At 36.7% G+C, this 24,462-nt stretch overlaps 1 protein-coding gene across 2 annotated transcripts in view; it reads right to left on the reverse strand.

The window, feature by feature from the left end:
* Positions 1-24,462, reverse strand: part of ACC (acetyl-CoA carboxylase) — a 290,230-nt gene that overhangs the window by 189,066 nt on the left and 76,702 nt on the right. For both annotated transcript variants that reach the window (XM_089105579.1, XM_089105578.1), the window contains exon 6: positions 22,724-22,904. In XM_089105579.1, coding sequence (XP_088961705.1) covers positions 22,724-22,904 — 181 coding nt within the window. The remainder of the gene's footprint in view (positions 1-22,723; positions 22,905-24,462) is intronic.

A 24,462-nucleotide genomic window follows, 5' to 3' on the forward strand; every position in this document is an offset into this window, starting at 1 on the left:
CGTCCCGGATCTAGGTCGGCCTTGCGAATTCCATTCCCGATAGCACTGTTTGGCACGATTTTTTGCTTCCTTTACTAGTGGATTTGACCATCCCGGCTTTCGCATGCCAAGACAAAACTCTCGAAACAGGTAAAGCGTAATTCTTTGCAACTTTCATACTATGAATTAATTCCTCAGTAAAAATATTAAGCCCAGTTCGGTCTTCACAAAAATCGTGTTCAAGTAGCTGAAAAGGGGATATTAATTTTTGAAAGCACAGAATCTAGAACCGTTCTACATAGCACAGGATCAGCTTTACCCCAATACGAGTGTACCAATGCGACTTCCAAGCCTGTTTGGGGGGAGCCCTACTTATTCGGAGGCTAAGGCTGAGATGGTCACTATAAACGCATTCACTATCAACTTTACTCAGTCTATCACAGGCGATAAAATTGCAGAAAAAACGTATATGACTTATGATTAACATTCCTCTATTTTCAGGTTCCCTTTCTAAGCAACACCAGAGGAAAAAATATTAATATTTTTCTTTGTCAGATTCCGTTCCGGGCAACATAGAAAAAAAGCTTATATTTTATTTAATAAAATAATTTTATATTTAAATATGTTATTTAAAGAAAAAAGAATTGTTCTTTAGGATATGACTCATAATTAACATTTCTATTTTTCAGGTTCCGTTTCGGCAAAATAGAGCAAAAAACTTCAATTTTATATAAGTAATTTATGAACTATTTAAAGAAAAAAACAATTGTGTTTTAGCATATGACAAATAATTAATATTTCTCTTTTTCAGGTTCCGTTTCGGGCAACACTGTAGAAAAATCTTCAATTTTATGTAAGTAATTTACGAATTATTTATAAAAACACGATTGTGCTTTAACACATCAGGAAAAACATAGAGGAAAAAACTTCAATTCTGTGTAAGTAATTTTAAAAAAAATGTGGTTTAGCATATGACTAATAATTGATATTTCTCTTTTCAGGTTTTGTTTCGGGCAAAATAGAGGAAAAAACTTCAATTTCATGTAAGCAATTTATGAACTATTTAAAGAACAAAACAATCGTGCTTTAAAATATGACTAATAATCAATATTTTCTTTTTCAGTTTCCGTTTCGGCGCAATATAAAACTTCAAGGAAAAACTTCAATTCCAAATAAGTAATTTATAAATTATCGGTAGACAACTAGACTTCGGTGCCGCGCCGATAAAGGAAGGCCGGCAGCGGCCTTCGCCACCGATGAAGATTTTTCTGTGCCACCGCCAGTGAGATGTCGGCGGCGCGTCACCGCCGCGATCAATGTTGACCGCAAACATGCATGTTTTATCGGTGTTTCTCAAATCCCAGCTTGAATTTACAACAGATTCAGGCCTATTCATGAGTTAAAAATTTCGCAAGTCGCTGGTTGGACGCTGGTTTTCTTCGTTATTCATCAAGAGAGGTAGGAATCTGGTAGAAACGAAATGATTGTGGCTTTTCAGATCCCTTGCATAATAATTGAAGTATATGTTAGCTATGTATTATTAACATAAATAATTATCAAAATTAGTTGTTTTTTTTCATCGACAATTATTGCATAGAAAAGTTCAAGTACCGTATCAAAAAATTTTTCAATTATTTGGGTAAAAACTTTGAATAGAAGTTTGAACTTAGAAGCTTAATTTTTTCATCATAATGCTTTTTGCCTATATCTGTTTTGTCACCTTTAAAACAGTTGAAATGGACGACTTTGATATTGTATGTTTTTTGCTCTTTCGGATTCCTAAAAAGCCTTAACAATTAAAAAACAAAAATACATTTTTAAGTTTTTATGGCTTCCTTATAGAATACATATCATGTGGGCTAATGCTGAACTGCTGCTTTTTTGGATTGCTTTTGGCTGCTCTTTTGGATATTATTCATTTTTTCTTTTGGGGATTCATTCCAAATTAGAAACTCATAAATACCTAATATCAGTTAAATTATAAACTGCATTTAAAAGGAGTAAATTTATCAAACTTTAAAAAAAAGATGATGGAACACTTCAATTACAATAAAAAAAAATTGTAAAAATTACAATTCTTACTTGTAAATAGCTTGTAAATGCCTTATATTAGAAGAACTTCCAATTGCATAAAAAAAACCTCTGTATACCGCCTTGATAGAATACCCTCTCTGCTTTAAATTAAGGAAACAAATAACTTTTTCGGCATCCCTGCCTTCAATAAAAAAAATCGAAGGATTTTCACTTAAAAATGAGACCCCCTATCCGTCCCACCTTTGGATACTGCTTTGATATGATACCGTCTTTGCTTTAAATTAAAAAAAAAAAACTTTTTGGCATCCCTGCTTACAAAAAAAAAAATCGAGATATTATCATTTACATATGACAATTGCCTACCCCCCCCCCCTCTGGATACCACTTTGGTAGGATACCGTCTCTGCTTTAAATTTAAAAAAAATTGACTTTTTGGCATCCCTGCTTTCAATAAAAAGAAATTTCAGATATTATCATTTAAAATTTATAAAGGTCGAACAACAAAAATGTCGAAATTGTGAAGATATACCTCAAATTACAGGAAAACTGAGTCATAGATTCGTCGTGGCATTCAATAAGATCCAAGGATTCTAATTAAAAGGGAGCACAAACAAAAGCCAAATTGGGCCTGTAGCCTATGAGAAATCCAAAAATACCCAAGTCATTGAATAAGTCCCAATCGCGTGTCATGTGTCTATCAAAATATTTCTATGGTTTCCCAAGGATATTTGATATCATTTTCTTCCGTCTCCGCTTTAAATGAAAAAAATATCTTTTTGGCATCCCTGTTTTCCATTTAAAAAAAAATGAGGTATTATCATTTAAAAATGAAAGTAGTATGTTACCTACCATTTTGCGCAGGCCCCCGTACCAAACAGGTTGTGTGTGTACTTTCAAGTAATTGGGTTACCAGGGTCATTTGCCTATTACAATGAGCCCTACATGGCTTGGCAGACATGTTTTTTTTATTATGACATCGATTTTTTGTGTGTCAGTCGATTAGAGAAAGTTGGTGGCTAGTCCAATATAATAACTTGATTGGTCGGTTTTCTAAAAAAAAAACTTGTAATGCTATAATGTACTTAATTTAAAAAAAAAAACCCGATATAATGTCCTCACACTGCATTCCAATTTTCATTATGCATTAAGACATTGTTTATAGTACACCATATATTTTTAACTTTTGAAAACAATGGATTTGTCTATTTTCAATGTTAGTACAATTTTCATTTTTTTTATTTCCCAAAAAAAAAAAATTAAGAAAAACATTTTACTAGTAAATTCAAATTTCAGAGGGACAGCCCCCCTCCCCTCCAACAATACAAAATCTTAAGAATATGACGACTGTATTCGATATAAACGTCAAAGCACGCTTTTTTTATATTATGTAAATAAAATCTATCCATCATAGGTATGTTTACAAGTTTTAATTATTTTGAAAAACAGTTCATTATCATTCAGAAATAAAGCTATTTCCTAACATGATGTATTTTTCTGCTTTGAATTAAAAGCTTGCGTGTTACAAAGAGTGTGAGAGTTTTTTTTTTTGGGGGGGGGGTTAAATTTCGCAGGCTCTTGCTATAACCGGGGTTTGTCTAATTCCGATGTCACGGCAGATGACTTTGGGACAAAATTAGTGTGGGCGGGGGGGCCTAGATGCCCTCCATTTTTTTTTTTTTGGTTACTTAAAAATGACATTAGAACTTTTAATTTCCGTTCGAATGGGGCTCCAGATAGGAGCTTTTAACTTCTATAGTAGGGTTCTCTGATGATGTGATTTTCATTAAATTTCTATGAGTTTTAGAGGGATGTTTTCCCCTTTTTCGAAAACAAGGCAAATTTTTCTCAGGCGCGTAACTTTTGACCGCTATAGCTAAACCTGATGAAACTGATATATTTGAAATCATAAGGATTCGCTCTTTACGCTAAAGTTTTTTATTGTTTGAAAAAATAAAGTTGTGAGACAAGGTCAAAATTTAGAATAAAGAGCAATGCGATGAGGAGGGGGACAGTCCCCTTCATATAGGGAATAATTTCTGTTCGTTTTAATGTCGCTCCTTACTTTCAGTTTAAAAAAAAAACTTTTTTTTTTTTTTATTTAATTTCTGTTCGTTTTTTAGTTATTGTAGATTTTATTTTAAAAAAAATTTTACTTTTCTTTTCCTAAATTGATGTATTTAAAAATTAACTTCTATATTACTGTATTTTTCTTCTGGCAAAAAAAATACAAAGTTGCAGATTTTTGCAGATATGAGCTTGAAAGCTATGTAATAGAGTTTTCTGATACGCTGAATCCGACGGTGTGATTTTCATTAAAATTCATTCACTTGTAGGGGGTGTTTCCCCCCTCTTTAAAAAAAAAAAAAAGACTCTCAAGTAAGGTTTTGTAAAATTTCGTGGCAAAACCCAGTTTTTGTTGAATTAAGATTCAGTTGCTCAAAAAAATTAATTGAAACCCCCTGATTTTTAAATAAATATGTTTTTTACACTACTTTAGATGCCTAACATAAACTGAATTATTTTCCAAACCCAAAATGCATTTTTTTTTCATGCTAAATTTTTGTCTTTTTTAAAGGGAGAAGATACGTGCTATAATGCCCCTCTGGAAAAGAAGGCGAGATGGAGCGAACCTGCACTAATGCAAGCCACAAGGCCATCTATTATCAAATATGCTGCTGGTAGAACTACACATGACCTGGACCAACAAATAGCCGCGAATATTTTAATGCCAGGGTCCTCTGACGCCAGTGTTAGCTCCACGCAACTTGGAAGGAAGTTGAAAAGGGAATGGGCTGCCTCAACCTCATCAGATCAAGATAGGAGGGACACTCTTCTTCAAGTCATACCAGAGACTTCTGAGGTGCAGCCAGAACTTGTAAGTGTATATATTTTTTCTATCCCTATTTTCAAAAATAAGGTAAATTTTCTCAGGCGCATAGCTTTTGATGAGTAAAACTTAAAATTTGTTTCTAAACTATTTCATTTTCTTTCATTAACCAGATTAGCAATATATAAAAGAATGCTTATCATGCATTTCTATATAAAAAAAAACAACAAAAAAAACCTTACCTTGTAAATTCTAACCAATACGCATTATAATCCAATAATTCCAATTTTCATTTTAAACAAAAAACTAAATATTTGAAAAAAAAAAAAAAAAAACGATTTGCTATTTCACAGTTGACAAGCACTCTTAAACTGGTATTTTTGCGCCAAGCCATTTGCGCGTGCATTCGCTCCTTATCAGATCTCCCATCGCTTTTTAATCCGCTTTGAATCTTAAGTAAGGGTTTCCATGTAACAGGAAGAAGGTTTTTAGCAATCTACAATTATGGATTTTACACTTATACGAGGAAAACATTAATTTGAACCAACTCAATCAATTATTTTCTCTGAAAAAAAGATGCATTTGAGAAAAAAATTTTAGACTGTTTTATTTGAACAGTGTTTTGAAGTCCAATACCCCCACCTCGGAAAAGGTCTCGATCCTCCTACCTCGAAGGAAGCTCCTGGTTCCCAAGGGATCCTCCCCGGGAGGGGTTGGGGGGGGGGGCTCTAAAAAGGACCATCCAACATTTTAATTGACAAAGTTTATTAACTATAAAAAAAAATGATTATTTTACATAAAAAATAAAAAACTTTTTTTTTTCTACAGATTAAAAATATAGCAACACCAACGACACCATTGAGTGATGAAGTGAAACACTTAGGTGTTTTCGAGAAAGAATTTGAGTCTGTTCTATTTGAACAGTGTTGTGAAGGCCGATACCCCCAACTCGACAGGGTATCAAACCTCCTACCTCGAAGGACGCTCCCGAGGCCCAAGGGTCCCCCCCGGGAGGGGTTGGGGGAGGGGGTGGGACTCTAAAAAGGACCATCCAACTTTTTAATTGACAAAATTTTTTAACTAAAAAAAAAAATGATTATTTTACATAAAAAATAAAAAACTTTTTTTTTCTACAGATTAAAAATATAGCACCACCAGCGACACCATTGAGTGATGAAGTGAAACACTTAGGTGTTTTCGAGAAAGAATTTGAGATTGTTCTATTTGAACAGTGTTGTGAAGTCCGATACCCCCAACTCGATCCTCCTACCTCGCAGGAAGCGCCCGGTTCCCAAGTGCCCTCCCCGGGAGGGGTTGGGGGGGGGGTAACTTTTTAGTAAAAAAAAAGAAAAGTGTGTTATAATTGTGATAAAACTTTCGTCAAAAAAAAAAATTAATCCATTCATTTTCTAGTTTCAGGGGGAAGCTGTGAAAACTTCTGCCTTCCCTGGTCCAGGACTTCAAAGTATTATGGGTAATTGCCCCCTCTCGCCAGATGTTAGTGAAGGTACGTTATTTGATATCCCCATGGATTTTCAATTTACATCTAAAGAAATGGACAGTCTTGTTCATATTGTTGGCTCTAATTCTTCCGGGGACATTTTTAATGAGAACTTTACAATTAGTGAATTGGGTCCTGAACAAACAGGGATAGGACATAAAAATTGTGCTACGTCACCGGAATTGCCTGATTTTTATCTGTTAGAATCTGCTCTAAGCCATTTGCAAACATACAGGGTAGATTTCAGCCTTCCCGAGGAAAACGCTGGCATTATTTTAACTGGCCCCATGAAAGTTCTCCATAGTTATATTGACAAAATTTGAGCGCAAATTGAGATTCAGATCCAAAAATTGGGAGGTCAGGGGGGAATTAAAGCATCAGAGAATAAAAAAGTTTATTTACGCAAGGGAACATCCGGTGATATTTTTTATTTTCATTTTTCGACAGGCAACCAGACTTTCAACCCAGGTCTAAACGAATTTGAAGACAATTTTTTCAACTGGGTAAATAAACTAATTTCAACTTTGGATACATTTAGCGAGAGGGGTAGTGGGTCCACAATTTTATACATTGAACGCATGGATCTGAATCTCAGTAGATTTAAAAAAAACTTTATTTTAAGGGGTGGGAGGGGTAAAGGAATAAAATGCCACCCAGATTTGTCGACTACAGGAGGGGTTCATGGTTTCACATTAGACACTGGACTACAATGTTTTAAGTATGCGTTTTTTAGCAGCAGCCCATAAGACATTAAACAGAGAGTCAACAATGAAAAATCTCGACAAACTTGCACATAAGGGTGTAAAAATTTTCCCTAAAGTAATTTTTGTTTTTTTTGTGGTAATTTTTCTGGTGTCCTTTAAATAAATAAGCATATTCAAAAAAGCAAATAAAAATGTGGGAGGGGGGTGGGTTGGACGCCACTATGCCACGGACGGGGGCGCTGGGGCGAAAAACCGAATAAAAAAGGGTTTTTGGACTCAGTGAGGACACCGATGGTGGAAAATGTTAAAAACTAGGTATGGATTATTTAAGAGCCCCCCAAAGAGGTACATTCTTATGGTAATTTTTTCCCTGTTACGGCGATAAGTCGACTCCTCTGTCAAGGCATTCAGAAAGGTGAACGTTTCTATTGCCCCATTTGCCTTTCCCCATTCACATCGGAGCGAACATTCTCAGACCAAATGGGGCGTTGCAAAATTCATGGAAATCAGAGAATTGAAATGCCGCTAGAAGGCAAAGACAGTTTACGATTAAAAAATTTTCAAAATTCTCTTCTACAATTTGATAACGTGTCTTTAGATTGTGAAACAAGACTGGTTGAGGTATCAGACCCATCAAGGCCAAATATAGTCAAGGAACACAAACTAGTTGCGTGTTCCTATACGCAAGCCCGTCGCTACATCAACAATAAAATATATTTGGACTAGTTTTTTTAACTTTGGTAGAGGAGGGCATTATGGAAAAGTTATTGGTTTCTATAATCAAAATGACAAACACGTCAATTTCACGATTAAGTCATACCAATTATCCAATGACATTGTCGAATAAACAGCAAGTTGAGTTGGGAAAGGGGACAATTTGCTGGCTGTGTAGGGGTGCCCTTGCCCCAAAAAACGTGGTGCAGGACCACAATCACCTTATTGACCCTAATTCAACGGGAAAAAAGTAACTTTCGGGGGTGGGCTCACAATTCGTGTAATTTAAAAATTAAACAACAACTTTTTCTACCTGTTTTTATACATAACTCTAACTACGATCTGAAGTATGTGCTACCTGCATTGGCACATCTTCAAAGAAATGGAACAGTGGATGATGATGCATGGTTGATAGACAGCTTTTCCTACAAAATCATACCTAAGTCATCGGAAAAGTTGCTTGTTTTGGAATTTATGTGGAAATTTGTTGAAGCTAGTATTGAGTACCCAAATAAAATTTGCTTTTTAGATTCCTACAATTTTTTCCCCTGATCATTAAGCGAATTAATTCAAGTGCAGAAAAACGATGACGGCTGCAATGCTTTCCCTCTTCTCAAGCAACAATTTCCAAATGATTTATATGATTTGTTAACGGTCATGGTTATCAATCCTTATGATCATTATTGGTCCAAGTCGAGATTCACTGAGGAGAATGTACCTTGCATTGAATAGTTTTACGACAGTATTCACGATCTTGGTTGCATCCCAAAGGAATACAGTTTTGCAAAAAAAGTTGGGACAGGGGGAGGGTGTAAAAATGGGTTTGACTACTGCAAGCTGTAGTTGTCGAGGGATGTGTTAACTTTGTTTGGTATTATGTTTAAAAATACAGATAAAATCTATGAGTGATTTAATCTCGATATTTGTTATTATTTTTCTTTATCTCATCTAGTGCTAGACCTCATTCTAACAAGCAGTGGGGAAAAAATTGGGCTAAACACTGAAATTGATCAGCATCTGTTCATCGAGAGGTCAATGAGGGGGGGTTTTGTTTTTCATGGAGACCGTATCTTGGAAACCGATCCAACAGGGGAGAAGACGGGGACAAAATCAAATGCAGTTTTCCTCGATATGAATTCTCTCTACCCCTCGGCCATGTCCCATTATGCACCACCTTGCGGTGACTATAAATGGCTCAATGACCCTCAAGCTCCCCGTTTCCTCAACATTGGCAGTGTTGAGGACAATGGGCCGGTTGGATGGTTTTTTGAAATTGACGGAGAGATACCAGTCGAGCTTCACGATTCAGTAAAGGATTTTGTTTTTCCATGTATCAATAGACCTGTGACTAAGGACTCTTTGAGTCCTCGCAATAGGCTTTTAGTTGAAGTGGACGGACTGCATTGGGCGCCTTCAAAACAAAAGCTTATTGCCGACCTTCTGCCGAAAAAAAACATAGTTGTACACCAAGTAGCGTTAAAATGGATGTGTAACAATGGTTTCAACGTCACAAAGGTTCACTGAGCACTCGAGTTAAGTCAAAAACCCTATCTAAAAAACGTTTTGTGACACTTCTGTCGGCAAACGTTCTGCAGCACAGACGAAAGTCGAAAAAGACAATTATACTCTTTTTAAATTCTGCTTTCGGTAAAATGTGTGAGAGTATTCGCAATAGGAAGCGTTGTGACGTTTTGACCGATCCAGAACAATTTGCTCGAATTATTGCCGATCCCAATTACACTTACTTTACAATCATTGCCCCAGACATGGTACTTTTGAATAGGAAAAAAAGACGCATTGTCCTAAATAAAAATATTGCTGCAGGCAGTGCTATCTTGGAGATCTCAAAAAAGCTCATGTTGGAATTCTACTACAATGTGGCTATGGTACGGTGGCTGGAAAAGGGGCAAGTAGAGGTCTGCTACGGTGACTCGGGTTCTCTACTGCTCAAATTAAAAACACCAAATCGCCGTGATGATTCGGAACCCGGTTTAAGCATAAGTACACGGATGAACTACAACCAGTGGTGTTGTGGTTTTTACCCTTAGATCTTAAAACATCGGTCGCCCAATAATCTTTTATTTTTTAAATCTGAAACGGGTAACGACCTGATTTCCCGTGGTATGTTTTTAGGTCCGAAGGTGTACTTTATACAAATATAAGACGAGGAAATCAAGAAACGTTGCAAAGAAGTAACCATGCGCTCTGTGGACAAGAATTTCGACACGAACATTTATAGGAATTGTATTGTTGAAAATACAATTCAACGAACCAAATTGTTGGCAATTCGTTCATTAAACTACAGGAACTATAATGTAAATTTAGAGAAAATAGCCCTGAGTACCATCTCCGACAAGGTCTATGTTTGTCAAGATGATGTGACCACCCGCCCCCTTGGACAATATTTAACTTCAGACCGGATTGAATGTATTGCCCACAGGGAAAGTCTCGGTTTAAATAAAGTCCTGTAAATAATTTCCTAAAAAAACCTTTGGGGGGGGGGGCCTCGCGGCCTTTGGGGGGGGGGGCCTCGCGGCCCGGGGGGGGGGCGGCCGCCGCCCGCGGGGGGGGTGATCCGTCACCAAAGTTATCTTTTTTTTTGGACTTAGAGCAGATTTTTTTTTCAAGTGCCATCTCTCTCTAATTTAATGTTTTTTTTTCTTCTCTATAAATAAACAAAAAAAAAGTGTTTTTTCTCTCTGTGTGCATCCCATGTAAATGTTGTATTTTTTTATTATAAATAAATTTAAAAAAGTGTATTTTTTCAAATGCTCTCTCTAATTTAATGTTTTTTTTTCTCTATAAATAAACAAAAAATAGTGTTTTTTCTCTCTGTGCACCCATGTAAATGTTGTTGTATTTTTTATTATAAATAAATTTAAAAAAGTGTATTTTTTTCAATGTATTGTTACATTTTTTATGTGTAAATAATAAAAGAAAAAATATGATTCTTTATTCGTCTTTGTCTTTGTCTTCTTCTTCTTCTTCTTCTTGAACAACAGAGTAGTAGTAGTAGGGAAAAATTATTTAGTCATTAGATAATTGGGGTCTACAGTTAGTTGTCCAGATAAACTGTTGAAAGGAACATGTATCAATTTAAAACATCATTCAGATCGTTTCTGTTTGGGCCCTCAATGTCGGGGAAAACAACGCTCTTAACTAAAATAATTAAAAATTGTGATAAAATGTTTGCGGAACAGTCGAAAAAAATCTACTATTGCTATAGTATTTCGCAGGAGTCATAAAATAAAATAAAAGCAATTGCTACCGCCACCATGGGATCGATGCAGATACAGTTCATACAGGGACTTGATTTTTTCAACATTATTGAACAAAACTCTTGGCTGATCATTGACGATCTGGCTGAATCTATTGAATAATAGTCCCAGCAAATGCTGCAATTGTTCACTGTTCGCTCTCATCATGAACAGATTTCCGTTACTCTGGTTCTACACAATCTCTTTCATCAGAGCACATGTATGCGAACACTTGCATTGAACTATACCTACTCTATCATCTACAGAGTTGTTCGTGATTCTAGCTCGCTAATAACTCTCAATAAAACAATCTATCCAGTTGCCCACAAATGTCTGCTCTCAGCATAAAATCAGGCACATAATAAACCTCACAGTTATATTCTGCTGGATCTTAATCAAAATACAACCAAGGATTTGCGTGTAGTCGCATATATTTTCGACAATGAAATTACAGTATATCTCCCGGTGAACACTAAAAAGACCTATTAGTCGCTATCATGACAATGAGGAAACTACATGAAAATAGGCACTTGTTTTCAGTTCTAAGCACTTCAAAACCTCCGCTTAGAAAAGCAATACTCAAACACGGTATTGACAATGATTTCATTAATCTAATATCTGAACTTTGTTTAAAATTGACCGAGGGTAATGTTCAATTGCCAGAAGTTGCTAAGCAACAGGCAAAGCAACATCGTTCCATTGTACGTACATTTGCCTCTAAAAAGAAAGGGAAGAATTTTAAAAGGAAATGACTTCTTAAGGCGGGCGTTAGCTTTTTCACACCTTTACTGCCAATAATTGCAGGACTTGTAAACAGTTTTCTCTAGATGGCAAAACCCTATAGATTGACTCCAATAGAACTTACTCTCTCACCCGTCGAACACTTTGAAGACAATCTGAGTCAATTCCTCGACATTGAAACTATTGATGATGATAAAAAACTGATTTTACTTCAAGATGCACTTCATTGAGTGGACAAACACTATCGATCAAAGCCCACTGCTGCTGCTGATGCAGACCCCAAAAAAGAATCTTCTCCTCAATAGTCTCCTGTTGTTGGAACACAATTAAAGAAGGAGGACTTGGATTAAATTGTATTTAAATTTGTAAATCTACTGCCCCAATAATATGTTGAAAAATTAACACGACTCCTAATCTATCTCTTGGAAAGTGATCAAATTCAAGTTGAGAGCAATGGGGAAAGGATTATAGTCCAGGGCAAGAGCTATAATCTACTTGATTTAATGTATGACATGGTTACAAATCGTAAAGGACTATTATCAACTTACACTCATCTATACAACCTTTTAAATACATTCAACTTCCCCAAAAGTATTACTATAAATAGAAAAATTCTAAAAAAATTAAATGAAGGCGCATCATCATCAACACCTTTATAAGATGAACTTGAAGAAGAAGATTTTAAATCGATTTTGGAAAATACTATCACACCACTGATAGCTAAACGAAAGTGAAAACGTATCAAGACAACGCCACCACTACCACCACCAGACAGTATACGACAGGGTAGCGGACATTACACACCGTATTTAAGTTCAAAATGGCTGACGTTCTGAAAGGTGCTTATGAAAATATTGGCAAAGCAGGGAGTTTAAGTTCCCCCACAACTCTTTCCAAAGTCACGGGTTTTCGCACTAAAAGTGGACAGGACTATCTACAAAGCGAACCAAGTTACACTCTACATAAAAATCATAGACTTCGTGCCAATCAATATCGAAAAACTAAAGCCTTTTACCCATTGGATATAATGCAAGCAGATCTTTTGGCTCTAGATGAGCTTCAAAGACGTCACAATAAACCTTACAAATACATTCTACTTGTAATCAGTGTTTTTATTCGCTATGCACATGCAATTCCATTGTGATCAAAGAGAGGTGTTGAAGTTGCTCAGGCCATTGAAAGTATTCTCGAAAAGGATTCATATAAAAAAATTCAAACGGATCGCGGTAGTGAATTTGTTAATCCTCACGTTGCAAAAGTACTAGACAAATATCGTACACTGCTCTACCATAGTCACAGTCCTATAAAGGCTGCATTGTTAGAACGATTGATACGAACTAATCGACTTTTAATTTCAAGATATTGTACACTGAAAAATACGCCGGCTTTTATTCATGATCTAGATAAAATCATGTTTATTTATAATCAACGACCTCATCGCTCATTGTCCAACTCTACACCAACGGATGTTCATTATTCGGATCATGAAAAAACCGAAACGTTTATTGTACAATATTCCAATGAGTCAACAGTCAAGAAGAAGAAGAAAAATAAATTCAATGTTGGTGATATTGTTCGAATTAATAGAACAACAAACGTTTTTGAAAATGGGAATTACTTTTGGTCCACCGAACTTTTTAAAGTGGCAAAAATCCTAGACACTAAACCCATAACTTATCGCCTGCGTGATACCACAGATGAAGAGATTCTCGTCGGCTTTTATGACTATTAATTGCAAAAAGTTAAAAATTCTAGGGAAATCTATTAAATTGAAAAAAATATTAAAGACACGTACTCGCAGGGGTAAGAAACAGTTACTTGTTCGGTGGCTAGGATACAACTCTGATTTTGATTCTTGCATCGGTGTTGAAGATATTGACAATGCCCAATGATTTTTATGTAGCTTTCATATCCAACGTTTCCGATCCTCTCTACAATGACTTGAATACGACAAGTGATTTTTGGACAAATCTCTCACCCACCGTCAAATTTGACGGTGCATATGAAGTGGCCCTTGTCGACTGTATTCTCAAAAATACCTATGACATCCTGAGAAAGGATCGTGTGTATGATATAAAAGTTTTACCATTCGATTGGACTATGAACGGGTTGGGCTATGCCGACTATGAATGGGTTGAAGCACTTAAATCTCGTGACTATCCATATGTCGGATTGAAATATATTGAATATGATAATATGGGGGATTTGTGTCGTACAATCAATAGAAAAATCTCATATCGTCGGAATGGTACATTCCATTTTAATTATTCATTGGAAAATGATAGGATTTGCATTAGCTCACCTGTTGACACTGAAACAATTATTCTCAATGACAACTTGAGAGATATTATTGGTTTTAAACAGAATATGATCCATGGGAAAAATGCTGGCACCTTTTCCGGGATGGATCAAGTTATTTTTGCTCATTATCCACCAGGTTTTGCCTCGGAATCTTGCATATTTCTCCATGCATCCTTTGTGGAAACATCGAGAGTCGGTAATTCAAATGTCCCCCTTCTACGTGTTCTTGAACGAAAAACAACTCATAAACTTGTTCATCACTATAATATAAAGCATCTTCAGTATGTTCCTGTAAACACTTCATATTTGGAACTCTGCCAGTTAACACTAAGAAGTGAATTGGGCGATCCTCTATCAATAGCAAAAGGCTTAGCTGTGATTATATGTAATTTTCGACCCATTGTCAGCAACAACGGTACAATAAACTAAAATGAACAATAGAAGAATTCCATTTGTCTGTCCCGATATTGCCTGTTATCTCAGCGCTTTGAGTCCACGTCAAATAGGCGATGAATGGGACTACTACAAGGGGCCTACTACAATGTCTGGCTATGGTCTTGGCAGCTGGTTTGCTAGGCTATTTCTTTCTGCATTACCCCTTGCCAGAAAATATCTCGTACCTGCTGCATCAAATTTCGCTGCCTCCACACTACAGGACTGGGGGTCGGGCAAGAATTTCAAGGAGAGTGTTAAGGAAAATATTAGATCTTCAGCAAGAGCCTTTGCTGAACAATTAAAATCTCGACAAAATGGGGAGGGATTGAAAAGGATGCGTTCGCGTCATTCACTCATCAGTCTCTACCCAGACAGGAAGCAAAGGACATCAACAAGCACTTTGAGAAATAAAACAAAGAAGACCAATAAGCAGAAGAAGAAGAAAAAGAAAAAGATTGTTAGGTCAAAGAAGGATTTCTTTTCTTAGGATGTCTTATCTCCCCCACAAGAAATCATATCCATCAATCAGTTCCTCATTGAATCTATTCAATGCTGAAAATGTTGATGTCAGTGTCAAGTATGGCTACTATGAACAATTTCATCCCCAACAACTCCTCTCGGAAAATATACACTTTCAAATATTTTCCAATGAAGACTCTTTCATTAATTTGTCGTCAACATTTATTGATTTAAATGTTGTGGTGAAGAAAAAGTCAGATAATACAACTCCAAATGCCGGCGAGGGTCTCTCCTATGAAAACTGTATTCTACACAACCTATTCAAACAAATTAATGTATTTATTAATAGAACATTGGGGAGCACTAGCAATAATTTATCCAACTATTCAAGCTACATACAATTTATGATGATGACGCCAAAGGCATACAAGGAGATGAGAGGGCAATCATTGGGTTATGAATATCGAACAGGTGTTGATACTGACGGTGAGTTGACTACAGCAGTGACCCAGGAGTATCATCTAGTTGGAAAATTAAATCATGAGATATTCAATATACCCCAATGGCTACCCCCCAATGTCAAAATTGACATAAAGTTGCAGATGGCCCCATCGAATTCCATTTTGAGAAAAACACTTCTTGCAGCACCCGATGCAAATATTATTATCACATCAGCAAGTCTCCACGTTCGAAAACAACAAGTTATGAGCTCTGTTGCACTGGTAGTTGAAAAGCTAAGAGCCAATTGTAGCAACATTAAAATTTTTGTCCCCCATACACTCACCAATCAACGTCACAGTGCCACCGGTTATCGTAGCTATAACTATTCATCATTTATCAATGTAGAAATCCCATCAAAAGTGGCTTTGGCTTTTGTGAAGAGTGGCTGTTCTATTGAATCCTTTAATTATTTCTTCAATGATTATAATTTTTTCGGTGCATATATTTACGTGTGCAAAGTGACTCGCCTTTCGTTGTACCTATTATCGTTCGATAAAAAATCCTATTCAACTCTTTACGATTTAACCATCCAATCCCTAGATAATGACCCAACTATTTGAAAATGGAATAACCGATTCAATGTTTTCAAAAAATCTTGGGGTTATTGTTTTGGACTTGCCAGGCACACAGGATATGAGCATAGTACGAACTGGGAATGTACGTTTAGAGTGTACATTTGTCAATGCTCTGACGGATAGTATCACGCTAATATCACTGAGTAAATTTGAAACCTATTGGGAAATTACACCCGACGACAGTGTTCTACTAGACCTTGCACAATGAATACAAATCAAATAATCAATATATTCAGTATGGATCCATACATGTCCCAGTACAAGTCCTATTGCATACCCTCGGACTTCATTGAACAAATTTCCAAATGTTAACAATACCCTGATCATTTTTAATAGAAGTCCATTAACTTTGAAGACGGGTCATTGCCTATGCATCTTTCAAACAATGAAGAATGTTGAATTTTTTTATCCTCCTGGTCTGTCGTATAAATTCTATGATCCAAACGTCAGCAACTTTATTGAAAGCACTGAGAAAACCAGTATTTAAAATCAATGAAGAGTACAGGATTTAACGACTAAGACATGTGGCTTTCATGCACTACTCTTTCATGTTCAGAGGTCGTGGCTACACCTACAAGCAGTTTCTCAGCATCTACGTTGACTTACTTCCATTGAACGAATTTCTAGGGTAGAAAATACTTACAATTTTATTTAATATTTATTTTAGTGCCATAATAATAAAATTCTATAAAAATTTATTTTACATTTTTTATTAAAAAAAAAAACTTATATACATTATAAAATGACTTTTTTACTCTTTAGATTTCATCCACTACTACTAGGTATTTGTCGACAACAACTAGCACAGGTAGATAATGTGATTTCACAGTGTACTGATCCTGATGTACTGCAATGTCAGGCTCACATTATCTACAGTAGAGTGTGACTTCACTCTTGTCTTACCTCTTTGTATAGTCAATGATACTATTCGCATTCATTCTATAGAATTCACGTGTTTCAATTTGCGTATTTGAAGCGATTTCATAAACAGTGCCCTCAAGTGTCGAATCACAGTCTGTCACAGCCAAATAGAAATCAGTGGGCTTATAGTCAAAACACCCAGTGTCTTCACAACAATGACGTAGAAACCATATTCTCTTGTTGTTCCAACAGTTGAATCGTTGACCCGGTTCCTCCTCCCAGAAAAATCTAAAACCACGACGATACCAATCTCGTAGCAATAAAATAAAATCATGGTTAGGATTCTTTCCAATCATACCGGGATATGTATTCTCCCACTGCTTACATTTATCATAATGACAATTGGAGCATTGGTGGCCTCTAGGAAGAGAGTCACACACCTATTCAAGACAGGAATTACAACCTTTAATTTGTACAGCATATCCTCTATGCAATTTACACGGGTTGCAGAATCTACACTTTTCACCATACTCCTCACTCATTGTGTAATTCTCACATGATGACCAACTGCCCTGTGTGTACATACATAACAGACATTTATGTAATATTTTGTTATGTGTTGACGCTCTCACTGCCACAATGAAACTGAGTTATCAATATCAAAAAAATTGTCTGAGAGATAGAGAGAGAGAGAGGAGTAAATCATGCTTGGGCACTATCTTTCTTCTGAAAAAAAAAGTCCAAAATTTCTAAACTAATGTTTAAAAGCGTACACACAATATTATTTTGATGTGTCATGATCAGTATATCAATAAATTGTGCAAATGCATTTGTACCACGATGTATAAGCTTCATACAATAGTCTAATGATGGAGAATCAGTTTTCATTATATCGACAATTATTCCCCGAGAAAACATCTACCTTTGAATAGACAACCCTGGAAAATCATCGTCTATAATTAAACGTTTTTCCATAAGAACGATATTCCTCATGATTCGCTATTTCTCGAATCCATCCATTTTTTTTTTTAGTCCTAACTCTCGCAAGATCAACTTCAGACTAAACAGAATTTATTTTTTATACTCTAGAAAATACAAGCTTGTCTACTATAGAAAAAGAAAAAAAATACCATTGATTTAGAAACAGTTATATTGAACATAATTACAATAATAATATTCACTGATGCATTTTGTTCTCATCAATATATTTCGATAGGACATCTAATGTTGACCGAAGTTTATTTATATGGAGAATATTTACTTTTCCAGCAAAACATAGCTGCTCCTCCTGCTTAAATTTGCTTAATGATATCACGTATCTAGCATACATAGTGTCCCATTCGAGACATAGTCTACAGCCAACAGTTATTTCCACAGCTACTTTAGGTACTCGTATATCGTTGCTGCTGCTGCTGTCGGTTCCATCATTAATCTCCAATAATGTAAATATACCACTCATTTTTTTTCTCCACTAATATCCTTGCAAATAAAAACTATTCTCTTTGAATGCAATTCTCTTACTAATATGAATTGTAAAGAAAACTATTCCTTTTATTCAAATCCTAATCACCAATCAAGTTATACTCGTTCCTCTTGGCAAAGGTGTAATGACCTGTAGAATAGGACTACCAGAAAAAAACAAAACCTGTTTGTACGGGGGCCTGCGCAAAATGGTAGGTAACATACTACTAATGAAAGCCCTCTATCCCTCCTTCTATAGGCAATAATATACAATTTTTTTTTGTTAATCCTATTTTTGGGGTTACTTCCGTTCAATCTTCAATTCCTCAACCTTGTACATAGTCTATAGCTAAATCTTATATCAATAGAAGGTTGCTTTTTCTTTTGGGGGGTAAAAATTTTTCAGAAAGAAGTTTGTATTTTCATTAATCTGTCAGGGGTTCAGCAATTGTGTATTAAATATTAAAAAATATCTAAAAATAGCAAAAGAAAACAAAATTCTGCAAACTTACGAGTCAGCTGCCGCAACAAGCTGTTGACTATCAATTTCAAAATCCAACTGAACCTGTATAGTGTATGCGTTCCGTTCAACTTAAAAATAAAATTCTTGACTACGAGTAACGTAAAAATCTTATAGCAACTGGGAAATTGCATTCGAAATGGTTTAATGTCATTTCTTAAAAACGATAATTTTTTCAACACATGAAGAACCGTGTATATTGCAATTGTATTGTGTATGTTGTGGTTTTTATGCAAAGTAACACAAGAGACAAAAATTATCGAACAAGAGAGTAGTGAGGAATTATGGTATGCAAAGCAATATTTGGCAGGGGTAGTTACTAGTGACAAATCACTAGGGGTGGCGCCGTGATTGGGTGATTTTACAGGATTCGGGGAACCAAATTTTGTTTCGGGGTGACACATAGACTTTCAGTTAAATCCCCAAAAATTGGGGGATAGTGCAAGCCCTGCTTGATTTCTAATCAGGAAAATCAAAACACTTAGCCACACGAGAAAAGAAAAGCTCAGACTCTGCGGTTGACGTAATAGAGAATTACCGCAAAATTAATTCAAAGTCAGCCGAACGCCACCACCTCTGCCGGCGGCGGTGCGCCGGCGGTACGCCATTGGCGTTGAGACACTTCGGCGGCGGTCAACCGGGCCCCTTGTTGTCAGTGTTCAGTCGATGCGCCTGCGTGGCGCCGGGGTCTTTAAACAATGCCATGACAGTACCTATAATAAAGGCCATAAGGATTCAATTTATTATATTTTTTCCAGAGGAACTTCACATGGAAGGGGTGGTTGTATAAACATCGAAGGAACTCAATAAATTGTAAATTAGAAGTTCTAATACCCTTTTTAAGAGTAAAAAGTGATCCAAGGGCAACCGACACCAAAATGTTGCTATTTAAAAAAGTCTAAAGGTCAAATCACTATGCCTCCGGGGTCGACCCCCCCCCCCTCCTCCAGACCCCGCGGCAAGGGCTGTAAGTTATGCAAGTTGTCTATTGCAAACATATAAGGTTTTTTATGAAAAGGATGGTCGTACAGGCTTAGGAGGAGGCTCATTTGATCCAAAGGGAATGATTCGTCGTGGATGTGCTCAAAAAAGCTAAGGGTGTAACGGTGAAACTTCAGGGAATGTTAAGGGGGGTGCTGAACTAGACAAAAGACATTGTGTGTATCCAGGCTAGAAATAGGTGGAAGTTGCAATATATTAAGAACGGCCAAGGTTAATAGTCTCAAACTTTCAGGCCCACTAATACTACTACTCGTGCTACTACTACTGCGGCTGCAAATGCGACTGATTTCGAAGGTGGCTACTTTCAACTGCAAAAACTTGCTACTGTGACTGCGAAAGGCGACTATGTCTGCTTATGACTAATTTCAGGGAATGTTGAGATGAGGGGGTTGTTAACAAAATCAAAAGATACAATGCGCATGTTGGTTGTCAGACGACGCAACAGTAATATCTCATGAACAGCTGAGGGCGTTAGGTTGAAACTTTCAGGGCAGGTTGAACAGTATATGGAGGTAAAATGGCTTCCTTGTCATTTTTAGACCCCCCCCCTTAAGACTGATCGAAGTTATGAAATAGCCACTTTGTTCAAAATAGTCAAAAGTACTAACAACTATTCATCTGGGGATGTCATGCCCCCCATAGCTCCTAGAGCAAGGATTGTGTATTACGCGATGTGCCCATTGTTTACACACAGGATTTATATTTGGGATAGAGGGAGAATGTCTGATCCTGAGTATGTTAGAAAAGGCTGAGGGTATTAATGTCAGATTTTTTGCAAATGCTAAGGGGGGTATTAAACTCAATCAAAAGACACTATGTGTATCCAGGTTATCAAAAGGTTACATCTGCTATATCTTAATTGCAGCTAGGGTTGCTAACTTTACACTTTCAGGATCACTATTGCTATTACCACTGTGACTACAACTGCAATTTATTGCGACTGTGACTATTTGCAACTGCGACTATGACTACTTGGGACTACTACTTGTAAGTTTGACTATCAGCCACTTTGACTACCTCTACTTGAAACCGGGAAAGCGACTGCTTGTGGCTGCGACTATTTCCGACGGCTACTTCGACTGCTTGTGACTGCAACTACTTGTGACTTGTGACTACTTGTGATTGTGACTAAGGCTACTTGCGATTACGACTGTGACTACTTACGATTGCAACAACTTATTATTGCGGATTCAACTACTTGCAGCTGCGAATACGACTGCAACTAACTGCTACTGCAGTTACTTGCGTCTGTGACTACTTGCAGCTTCAACTACTTGCAACTGCAAGTGCGACAACTTGCGACTGTGAATACTACTATTAGTACTGCTGCTGCTATTGCGATTACGACTGTGCCTTGAAATACTACTGCAACTTCTACTATTACAATTAAAACTACTGAACTAAACCAAAAGAGTTTAACTGCATCCTGCTTGTCAAAATGTGAAGTGGCATAGTGTATACTGGTTGCTAAAAGGGCTTATATGCAACATCTCAGGAATGTCTAAGGTTATCAAAATTGTAAATTTCATTGAATATGAAGGGGTATGTTCCACAATCAAAAGACACCAGGTGACTCCATGTTGTCGAAAGGGCGTATCTGAGTGTATCTATATTGATCTCAGCAGCGGCTAGGCGTATCAAGTTGATAATCTTCTGGAATGCTAAACAAAGTTAAAAGACAATACCCGGATCCAGGTTGTCAAAACGGTATATCTTCAGTATTTCAATAACAGTTAGGGAAGAGTATCAAGTTGAAAAGTTCAGAGAATGTGGAGGAGAACGTTGAATTTAAAGACACTATGTGCAACCCATTTGTTAATAAGTTTAGTTGCAATATCTTAGGAACGGCTTAGATTATTAATTGGAAAATTGCAGGAAATATCGAAAGAGATATTAAAGTAAATCAAAAGGCAAGCTTTCAGAGAGTCTTAAGGAGGGGGGGGGGTTGTTGTTGAAATTAAACAAAATACAGCTACGTGCATCCCGGTTATCAATAGGGCGTATGTGCAATATCATAGAATCAATCAGACCATGGTATTTAGTTGAAACTTTCAGGGGATATTGAACTAAATTAGACAATGGTTTGTACACCCAGCTTTTTAAAATGGTGGGTGCAATATCTCAGGAACAGTAAAACAAATTAATCTGAAACTTTCAGAGAATGTTGAGGGGGATGCTGAGCTAATCAAAAGATACTATGGGCATCCCGGTAGTCAGAGGGGTGTATCTGAAACACCTCAGGAACAGATAAAAGCATTTAGTTGAAACATTCAGGTAATACTGAGGGGGGTGCTAAAATGTTTGGTTTGTATCCAACCAGCCGTTCTTGTTGTTATTCTGATCGCATACATTTAGAGACAACCCTTCCCTTCCTTACAGAGTTTAGAGCTGACCTCCTGACCTCCCAAGTTCTGATCTCCAAGAGGCATAACTAGGGAATTAGCTGTTACGTCTATTCACTATTCCTTTCTTTTAAATATCATGGTGGCAAGATTTGGCGAAGACCATGACTCACGATTGATGGCAAAGGGATCCCTTTGACCAAAATGGTTTAGGTCAAGACCTAAATCCCAAATTCAGAGCTAAGACAGGTACTCTTACTTTACATTAAATGTAGATAAGGTACAGAGAATAGATAAAACCGCAAAAAAATATAGTTGTATTCCTATTACCTTCGATAGTAATAGGAAAAAACAGCATCTCAAAAACTTCAGAAGTAAAAAAAAGAATTTGATTTTGATCCAAAGTAGTTGTACACCAAGTTGGATACTCGAGAAAAAGCGTAACAACATGGTAAAAATGTGGTCAACTATGAAAGTGAAAAAAAAAAAAAAAAAAAAAATATGGTTACCTGAGCCAGACCAGGGAAGAGTAGGAATACTGGCTGTTTGTGCAACAATACTTGAGGCAATCTTATCGCCGAGGGCCCACATTGCCTTCTCAGGGGGACCAATAAACGCAATCCCATGTTTAGACAATAACTCAGGCAACTTCGGATTTTCAGACGCGTGACCCCATCCAGCCCAAACAGCCTAAAGCAAAATATTATTATTACATTATCAAAAAATAGAAAAAGATTGAGCAAGCCCTATTTCTTGCTTGATCTGATGCCTAAGGAATACAGACAAGATAAACATAAGTTACGTGAAAAAGACATTAAAAAAAATCAATGAAATAAAAAGAGCCTTTGAAGGTTAACTATTGACATCCTTCTATAGAGCGGGAAGCTCGAAAATTTTTTATTTCCAGTATTTAAAAATTCTGCCGATTTTCCTTGCAAAGTCTCATTAGAACGCTTTATGTAGTCACTAGACGCCCGTTAACCATGTACATCAAAATTATGTATTATTTACTATATGTAAGTATTTACGTACACCCCTCCCCTATATTCTGAAAAGTATATTTCTGCATAGCTTCGTTGAAAATACTCTTTTTGTGTTTTCATCGAAAAAAAAAACGAAATTGACCCCCCCCCCCTCAATTAATAAAAACACTTAAAAATACATTTTGCCCCCACCCTATATTTCCATCACCCTCAACCTTTACGTCCAAACAGTTCAAAAGGGACCAGTCCTTCTATTTGGCAGTGAAATATCTGGAACATCTGAAATATCTAGAAATATCTAGATATTTCCCTGTTTCACTGAATTTTTTTTTTCTTCTTTATTTTGTCCTTTCACAGTCAAATAAAAGGATCTGTCCCTATTGAAATGTTATTTGTAAGTCATGGAAAGGCAGTGTGGTCTTCGAAAATACCTCAACCTTTACCATTCGAAAATACCTCAACCTTTACCTTTACCAGTCACCAACTTGTACAAAATGGTTACCTACTGTTCACACAGACAGGTGCATTGCGGAAAAAGCAATGCGGTGCACTTTCTGCACCGCATCGCCACAGCGGTGAAACTGCACACAATGTTCACATTAAAAGTTGCATTTCTTAGCTATCTCATTATGGTCCTATATTCCAAATTTACCAGGAACTTTGCAGTTGGTCACTTTTTCTGCATCTTAGTCAATAAATTCAATTAATTATTCAAGTTTACCCTGCTTGATCCCTGACATGGGATATTGCTTCTTCCCCATGACAGTGGCCCAGCTACAATTCACAGTCTAGATATACATAGCCTAGGCTATTATAGTAAAACTACCATATCAACATTTGCATTTGTTAAAAAAAGGGTGGGAAAACAGAATAGTAAAACAGATATTTCCCCCATTCCTTTTAATGGATTGTGAGCTTTTGTCACACTTTGGTGGATAGCTTGCTGTTAAAACAGTCCAGTATACTGTTCACCACATCCTATCGGGCAAATTCGTCTCTCTCGAGATTTCCTCGCAAGCCTTCAGAATTAAATAGGATCTTTTATGCTTATTATTTGATGAAATTTAAAAGCTAAAATCTGCCTCTTAACTGCCTCCATGTTCTTTTCTTCCACAATCCGTAAGCGTTTTAACCGCATGGGTTGGATTTTTTCAACACTCGCATCTTGCGGAAAACCGCAGGGATGAGTGGCAAGAGACGGATGCGTTCCTCCGCAAAACGCAATCCGCAGCGGTTTTCCACAAATTCGTGCTATGTGTGAATGG

The sequence above is a fragment of the Artemia sp. Qi Xiang Cuo genome, chromosome 19 (genome assembly GCF_049724085.1).
Source record: "Artemia sp. Qi Xiang Cuo chromosome 19, ASM4972408v1, whole genome shotgun sequence".
NCBI classification, from domain to species: Eukaryota; Metazoa; Arthropoda; class Branchiopoda; order Anostraca; family Artemiidae; genus Artemia; species Artemia sp. Qi Xiang Cuo.